At 44.0% G+C, this 8,952-nt stretch overlaps 1 protein-coding gene across 1 annotated transcript in view; it reads right to left on the bottom strand.

The window, feature by feature from the left end:
• Positions 1–1,196: 1,196 nt before the first annotated feature.
• The window catches only part of LOC139467426 (wings apart-like protein homolog), a 46,063-nt gene continuing 38,307 nt past the window's right edge, over positions 1,197–8,952 (bottom strand). Inside the window, exons 16-18 of the mRNA XM_071248989.1 lie at positions 3,921–4,009; positions 2,954–3,049; positions 1,197–2,297 (exon numbers count right to left, since the gene is read on the bottom strand). Coding sequence (XP_071105090.1) covers positions 2,232–2,297; positions 2,954–3,049; positions 3,921–4,009 — 251 coding nt within the window. The 3' untranslated portion in view covers positions 1,197–2,231. The remainder of the gene's footprint in view (positions 2,298–2,953; positions 3,050–3,920; positions 4,010–8,952) is intronic.

Below are 8,952 nucleotides of genomic sequence, written 5' to 3'. Positions count from 1 at the left end.
GAGGACTACATCATTGGATTTTCAACTGACCTCAGCACAATTTAATAGTCTCACACCAGCAGACTAGCGTGAATTTCGAAGGCTGCATAGAAATCTCAATCAAAAGAAACAGAAATTCAACAACTACAACAAAATGACATCTTTTGTCACAACAATGGTTTGTGAGTCATCTGCAGAATGAAGACCAGATTAATGATAAGGAAGAGAATTTATGGATGTCAACTTCTGTATTATAAGGGACACTGATTCGGAGCACATGCTTACTCCTTCAACAGGTCAATGACGAAACCATAAACATATACTCCGAAACGTTGTGGTCCTTATAATAAAGAAGTTGACATCCATAAATTCTCTTCCTTATGTGTATCACTTCTAAATGCCTTTCAAAGATCAGATTAATGTATCCTACTGTTCTCGGGAAAGATAAAACAAAGTCATCATGTGAGCTGATAAAAATACCTCTTTTATTATCAGAGCCACCTAACTGTACACATCTAGAGTGTGCCACTTGTATCTACAGTGGGTGGGCACAACACTTACAATCAGGTACACGTTGGTCTTTACAAATAGTTAAGTTATATAGAAACCATCGATGAGATAAAATGTATGTATGAATGGGGGATAAAATGATCCTAAAAGTCCTGTTCACCTCTGTACCTCGTATTAAAAGTGTCAGTCAAACTGAAATGGTATTGTATGAATTTCCTGCACAAGTCAGTTAAACTGCAATGATAATTCAAACATGATTCCTGACTAATAATTGTTTTTGCTTGATTTTATTCACAATATAAAATGAATAAAATATTTACACACTGTATAAAACATAGGCTATTCACACTGGTATACAAAATTTTGGAAACAGTTAAACGATCAGTTTTCTTGGAGGAATCTTAGCAAATATATACATACACTTAAGTCTCAAGCATGCATGCACACACCTTAAAGTTTACTTCATTCTCAGATGATAAAAATTATACAATCCTAAAAGCCGCAAGTTTTTATACAGGCTGAGTGGCAAAAGAAACATAAGGGATAAGTTGTGTAACATGCCCTGCTACAGAAAAGTGTACTTGTCATGAGTTTGTGTTTATATCCAGTAAGACATTACTAGTACTCAGATATGACAGAAGTTAGTTTTTTAGAACATCAACTTGAATTGTAAAATCTGCACCAACAAATTTGCACTGGTTGGATGATTGGAACCACAATATTTTTATTTACACCAAACCATGGAGACGTATCAGGATACACAAATAAACAATTGGGGTGAACTATATATGCTCTTAAATAGAACAAAAATCATAAGACATACACAATGGGTTTACAGGAACTTGTGATTCTCTGTCAAAGATAGCATGTCAGGATAAAATAAATGCTTGTGTTTCACATAATCAAATTGCTGCCATCATCATCTAGAAAAGTCTGATTTTTATCAACATAAAACAACTTTCAAATGTCCCTCCTGGACGAAAAGAGTGTTCAGAAATTTCAAAAAGGTAACCCTAAAACCTACTGGAGAACAATGGAACCAGTATGACTGAATCATGTCCCATGCATTAAGCTTACACTGCATTACACAAATTTCAATGCTTTCAACACGTAAAAAATGTCCTCAAATTTCAATTGTTTTACCCCCCAGCAACTATTCAAATAGAATTAAAGACAAAAATATGTATACATATAAATAAAAGATACATATAAATTAATAATTCCATAGTCAAGATACAAGCAGTATTAAATTTATTGATGTTTGTTGGATGAACTGCTTCGTCTTTTGTTATAATGTTTAGGTATGATGCATAATAATTTAAGTCTCACTACACCATGTATTGCATACTAAATCGTTGTCTGAAATTACAAGGAACTGCTTCGACCCTTGTACGTAAGTACCTAAATGCCCCAAAGACTTTCCAGAACTTCAGAAAGGAGAGTTGAAAACACAAGTGATTGATCAATATAAATAGTTAAATTACACCCAGACATTTCAAATACACATTGGCCCTCAATGCTCAATACTGACTAAAACCTCTCGTCAAAACACAGGAGGAGAAACTGAAGCATCATGATTATCACAATATAAATATCAACATCATCATCATTGTCATCAACATTGTTTTCCATGTAGTTACAGGGAGCTAGCAGATTCCTCCTGTCTGTAGACACCCACGACCTTCACCTTCATGACACTGATCAATGAATAAATATACAAATGTTGAATGAAGAGGTCAAGGTCAGCACGCCTCCAAGATTTCTATAACTCTTGCAATTGGCTGACCTCCTGTGTTTCCAATAGCACTCTGAAAACAAACAGAAATTAGAATCAGGAATATAGTTTAAATATAGCACTTCAAATTAATATGCTTTTGAAACACTTAAAAAACAGCTTAAAAGAATTAGTTATACAAATCAGTCAGCAGTATCCAAAACATGTTACAGTGGCCTAAAGTGACTGAGTGTGGGAGTGAGTATGGTTTTACACCGATTTTAGCAATATTCCAGCAATATCAAAGCGGGGAACACCAAAAATGGGCTTCACACATTGTACCCATGTCAGGAATCAAACCTGGGTCTTCGGCGTGACGAGCGAACGGTTTAACCACTAGGCTACCCCCTCGCCCCCGGTGGCCTATAAATAATCCACTCTGTGCCAGATAAACCAGTTGGAGATTTACAAGCAACGTACATCTCCACCTGGGTACGATGACAAGCAATCAACGCAGGTCTCTACTGAGTTTACATAACAGTAGTCACTGATGATCTGATCTTACTGTCATATTAATATAAATCAACATAATAATACTTGGGTAAAAACTGATTCCTGGAAACCTACCCATTGAAATAATGAAAAATCAAGGAAAAAGGTCACAAATACGGAATCATTTATTTCTACTATAGATGTTCTGGATTGCGAAATTATTATTTCTGATAGAATACACATAATTGTAACACTTACAGTTAAATTCATAAAACCTAAGAATTTCTTGAGGACTTTAATCATGGAGTCAAAGCTGCCATCAGGTAAATACTCCTTGACTCTGTCCACATACATCTGCAAAAAGAAAAACAAGAGTGAGAGCGAGTATGGTTTTACACCGCTTTTAGCGATATTCCAGCAATATCACAGTGGTGAACACCAAAAATGGGATTAACACATTGTACCCATGTGGGGAAATGAACCCGTGTCTTTGGTGTGATGAGCTAACGCTTTAACCACAAGGCTACCCGACAGCCGCAGAAAAACAAGTCTCACAACTGCATCTGAACTCTGGGTGAGACAAACAGATTTGCTGGTGGTAACATCAGTAGGCCATTTACCATCATATTAGATGTTTATCGTTATTTACCAGCTTTTTACCAGTAGAATTACGCTTGGACCGGTAATTCATGTGACTGCCAGTCCCTGTGGACCGACAAATAAAACACCTTATAAATGTTTGTTGCTGAACAAACATCAGTGATATTCATATAAGCATATTTTATTTTTAAAACGACGTCAGCTTGTCTGTTTATCAGAGTCTCCTGTTGTCTTTTTTTAGAGAAAGGGAATAACATTTCGTTTTGCTTCGAGGTTAAAATATATATTTGTAGTCTTGAAATATTTAAAAAAAGAAGAGGAGAAAATTGTGACAACTTTTATGTGAATGACGTGTAGATCTAACTAAGTTACTTAGAGATGATGTCATTGCATTGAACATGATGTTGAAAGAATTAAAACCAGGTAATTTCTACACATATTTCTTATTGTTCAAAATTGGGACTGACAAAAATTAGGGGGACTGGTATTTTTAAAGTTACCAATCCTTCAGGACTGGCACTTACAAAAGCCAGCGGGAACACTGGGCTAATCATGCTAATTAGACAAAATGTTGTAGACATGGTAGACTTTATTGTCACAATGTGACATAAACTGGCTCCCTTACCCTGTTATCTTGAATAAGACAGCCAATCAGCAGGGCCACATAGGATGCAATGATGCTGTTCTCCATATGTTTGCCAGCTTTGTGTAAGGCTGAAACACAAGAAAAAATATTAAATAAAATAAAAAAACACAAAGATAACAGCCTCTACATACACACAGATGCCTTGAACAATTTTGTTGAAAACACTCCAAATTGTCGACAGTAACTGCACCAGCATCACATTCATAACATTAAATTGTATGGAAATCTAATATTTTTTATGGCATGAAGCCAAGTTGGTTGGTTTGTTGTTTAACACCGAACTCAGCAATATTCCAGCTATATGATGGCGGTCTGTTAATAATCGAGTCTGGACCAGACAATCCAGTGATTAATATCATCAACCAAGTCAGTGAGCCTGATGACCCAATCCTGTGAGTCGCCTTTTAGGACAAACATAGTCGCCTTTTAGGACCAGCATAGTCGCCTTTTACGGCAAGTATGGGTTGCTGAAGACCTATTCTACCCCAGATCTTCACGGGTCCAAGTGGATTATACAAAAAGTATCACAAAATAAGTGATTTAATCACAACAGACATGGTTTAAGATACTTGCAGAATTGGAATTATTTTACAACAATTTGCTGATTTCTATTCACATTCTACCATTCTGTAGTAGTAGGGAACTTCTTCAATGGAAGCCCTTTTACCTCAGTCATGCTTAGGACTAAAAGGCCCGGACACAATAATATATACATGTACATTACAATATTAGTAAAATCTAAATATTTTTTACATTTGTATACTTATCCTGCATTACTCCGTATTGCATTTACTGCTGTCTTTGACAGAGTGACGAACTGTGTGAGATCCAGCTGCTGAAGAAAGTTGTCCCAACCAGCTCAGGAGGCAGCGCCCTCTCACAGTCGGCACGTGACCCGGAAGTCATGACGTCACACAAAAACACATAACTGCTTTAAACATAACATCTGAAACTTCGTGGGGAGGTAGCGTAGCGAAAGGGAGGGCACTTAGACTTCGTAATGCAGGATAAGTATACTAATGTAAAAAATATTTAGATTTTACTAAATTTTTTAACTTATCCTGCATTACTCCGTATTGCATCTTTATCAGACGGCATGGCCGGTGGGCATACCTGCAGATGTGAACCATATTAAACCCTCGTCTAGGTCCGATGAATCCGCACCGCATACAAGTGATGACCGGAACATCTACGACCATTCCTGTCTTCAGGAAACAAGAGTCGATGCAAAAACGAAACGCCCGAATAGGTAACCGAAATACAATGAGGCGTGTTGCCAAAATATATAACTTACCGAAGAGCGAAAGCGAAACGCAGTAGAGCCCTCTAATCTGAGGCGATAAACACCAGAGAGTTCGACGGGCCCCGCTCGGGGAATCGAAGAATCAGCGGCGTCGGCGGCAAAATTTACGACCAATCCCAAGAGCGAATGCGAAACGCAGGAGAGCCCTCTAGGCTGGAGGCAAGGAACACCGGTGAGGTCGACGGGCACCGCTCAGGTATCAGAGAAGCGTTGGCGTCGGCGCCGGTGTCCACATCTACTACCATTCCTGTCGTCAGGAAACGAGAGTTGATGCAAAAAGTAAAACCCGGATAGGTGACAGCAATAGAATGAGTCGGGTAACCCAAAACTAAAACTGACCTAAGAGCGAATGCGGAACGCAAGAGATCCGTCTCGTCTGGGGTGATAAACACCAGAGAGGTCGACGGGCCCCTCTCAGGGTATCGGAGAATCAGTGGCGTCGGAGATAGATGACCTGTTGGGCTACAACCAGGGACCAAAACTGTGAACGCCGGCGACAACTTTCAAGGCTACATCACGGAAGTAGTGGTTGGTGAAGGCGGTGTCCGATCGCCACGAACAGGCTTCCCTGAACGACTGGATGGAACAGTATACCGTGAAGAACCAGTGTAAATACGATCGCCCTGATCTCATTTTATTTCAGGTGATAGCCTTTGGGGGGAGGGTCCAATCCGGCGGCTCATAAGCTTTAAGGATGACCGTCCGGAGCCACAGGGAAAAGTATTCCGGCTGACCAACGACTGCGACGAAGGGGAGACCGGCAGAAAAAGGTGTTTCCTAGACTTGCGGCAGTCTTTAGATCGTAGAATAACCTTCAGTGCCCTTACTGGGCATAATGACGCTCATCCTCATCCTCGGCACCCACACTGGACGAGGGGGGAGGGGACAAGGAATGATCTATCAGGCTGTCCTGGGAGTTGAGTCTTTACGCTGACGTCCCAGTACGGTCCATGATGAACGGCGCCCTGGGTACCGCATTCGAACCGGGCACGGGAGACGTCGAGGGCGTGCTGTACATGGACTCGAGCGGCAGTAGTCAAAACCAGTAGAAATACCCGTCTTCTACTTAAGGTCGTAGAAGGAAGACGAGGGGAGTGGTTCGAAGGGCGTTGAAGACCACATTCAGATCCAACGCAGGCGGTCCGAACTTGGCCTTCAGGTCTTCAAGACTGAACGAGCGCAGCCAGGCCCGTAGGTCGGGAATTTTCGTCTTTCTCCGATCGTCCGAGATGGCCAGAACGGAGTAGATGGCGACCAGGTGTGTGGGGGTGGTAAGCCCTTCAACCGACGGGTGCTACGCAAGTACAGAAGGAACTGATCCAGGATCTGCGGTGACGCTGTCATCGGATCCTGGTGTTTGTCAGAACAAAATGCCTGGAACAAGCATCATTTATCAGCATACAGTCCCCCTGTAGATGGACGGTGGGCTGAAGCAATAGCCTTGGTCGCTATAGCCGAATAGCCCTTGGCTTTCTGCAGGTGTGTCAGGCGTGCAGACGATAACATGCGGGTATGAGGGTGTGGCAACAGACCGTGTGGATGGAGCAGAAGGTTGGACCACACCGGAAGTTCCAGGGGTTGTCTCTGGGTATGTTTCGGAGGTCGATAACCCAACTTCTGGCTGACCAATAAGGCGAGACCAAAGTCAATGGCAGGGGTCGAGTGGCCTGGATCTCTGAAGAACCATGGGAGGGAGAACCGGAGTCGGAAAAGCGTACACGCGTAATCCTTCTGAGGAACGATGGAAGGCTTCGACTGCCACAGCGGTCGTATCCGGCACAGGTGGAATGGAAGACGACAGCTGGCCACATTCAGATATGAGGCAAACAGATCTAGGGTTGGGGTGTCGACCGTTTGACATATTCTGGCCCGAGGCGCCGGAGAGCGTGAGGCGTCGGAGAGCTTGAGGCGCCTGGAACGCCGAAGATGGTGATTCTCGGGGGCGCCGGTCGAGTTTGTAGCGCCGGGAGAGGGGCGAGTACTCTGGGTCCGCAAACACCACACTACGGTGACGTCGTCAGTGGACACGATCAACAGGGCGTGACCGAGAAAGCACTGTCAGCAAGCGACGTCCTGGATAAGCCTTTATCTCGAGGCTGTTGCTGTGCCAATGGTGTTGATCTCTGGATCACAGGTGGTCACAATGTGGGCTGGTGTGGGCCACTAGCCACTGACAAGGTGGCAGGGGAGGTAGTCAGCAACAGGGGTCTGCGATTGCGTACCGTCGGTACGATTCGGAAAAAGGTGTGATAGCCTGCGAGCCAACCTCAAGTAGACGAAGTAAACCAGCTTCACAATCGACCGCCGGGGCATCGACGTAACCGGGTAGTAGGAAGTCGAGGCAATATGGCCATTGCACGAAGTAATGAGATCGTTTTCATCCCTGAAGCGGCGTATAAGTACTCCTGTTCTTATATCGAGGTGACGATGGAGGACGACAACACGATACGAGGCAGGTATGCAACAGGGGTCAGTGGGACGGCCGAGGGACTTTAAGTATCAAATCGACACTGTGTCCGGTAGTCAAGGCGGAAGATAGGAAGGTGTCGTAGTCGAAAAGATCAAACCGGACGAATGAAGGCGATCTTTTCCATCCCTTGAACGCCTATAGGCGCTATCGTTCTTACAGCGAAGGGTTGATGAAACAAGGTTCCTCGTGACAGCCGTGTTGGTAGAGGAGGTCTATTGTTTCCAACATCCGTACATGGATGGACTGCGACAGGCGCCTGGTTGAGTGGTAGCACCAAGCGTACAGTTAGACATGGAAACCAATCTGTAGAAATACATGGCACCCCTTGCCATGGTAAGTTGACCTAATTCCGGTCGGAGTTGTTGACAGTCCGAGTACTTGACACGTGACATGTAAATCACACTGCGCAGTAGCCGAGAAAACCGCCTTGGAGTCGGAACTGAGGTGCAAACTCCACACACAGACAATCCTCAATGAACTGCGTGAGAGGCGATCAAGTGGTGTACCCGAGTTTTACGATAAAACACGGAACCCCATGGGCGTCGTGGAAAACCCGGTGAGCGCCGAGGAAGAGTCTCTTTCAGGAGCGCTGGCGCTAGGGTAGGGTAGAACAGCGTTGGTGTCGGCGATGTCGACGAAGTAAACTCTTTGTAAGTGGATGTCGTCGTCGAATCTGATACAGACGCTGTTCACATGACGCTCTGTTTCGATGGAAACCCGCAGGTCATCTCTCCGGAATCATAGCGCTTTAAACGACGGGATTATGGATAACGTCTCAGTGGGCAAGTTGAATCAGACCAACTGTCTATTGGTTGAAAAGATTCCACCCAGGAAGTAGAACGATAGTCACGATCCCGAAGACCGACGGGAGAGGCGACAGTTGTTTCACCATGCTTCTCCGTGTGACGAGTTATGAGACGGCAGCAAGAGAAGAGGGCAGCAAGAGAAGAGGGCAGTGGCGCCGGGGAGGCGATTGCCGATGGTGCCCCTTAAGCCGCAGTAGAAGATCGGATAGTCGGCTCGTTGATCTGAGCTTGATAAAGCTTGTTGATCTGGGCGCCGGAGGTCATCTTAGGCGCCGGATATATCATAGGCGCTTCTTCCGTAACTCTTGAGGCGCCGGAGTAGTCAGAGGCGCCAGAGACATTAGAGGCGTCGAAGATCATGAGATCAAAGACCTTAGAGGCGCCGGGAGCGCCGAAGACATCAGAGGATGCGGAGGCGCCGGAGCGCGGAGA

This window comes from Haliotis cracherodii, unplaced genomic scaffold (genome assembly GCF_022045235.1).
Source record: "Haliotis cracherodii isolate W230 unplaced genomic scaffold, xgHalCrac1.p SCAF_2, whole genome shotgun sequence".
In the NCBI taxonomy this organism is placed as follows: domain Eukaryota; kingdom Metazoa; phylum Mollusca; class Gastropoda; order Lepetellida; family Haliotidae; genus Haliotis; species Haliotis cracherodii.
Note: the sequence above shows the minus strand (reverse complement) of the source record. Positions and strands in the feature narration are given on the sequence as shown.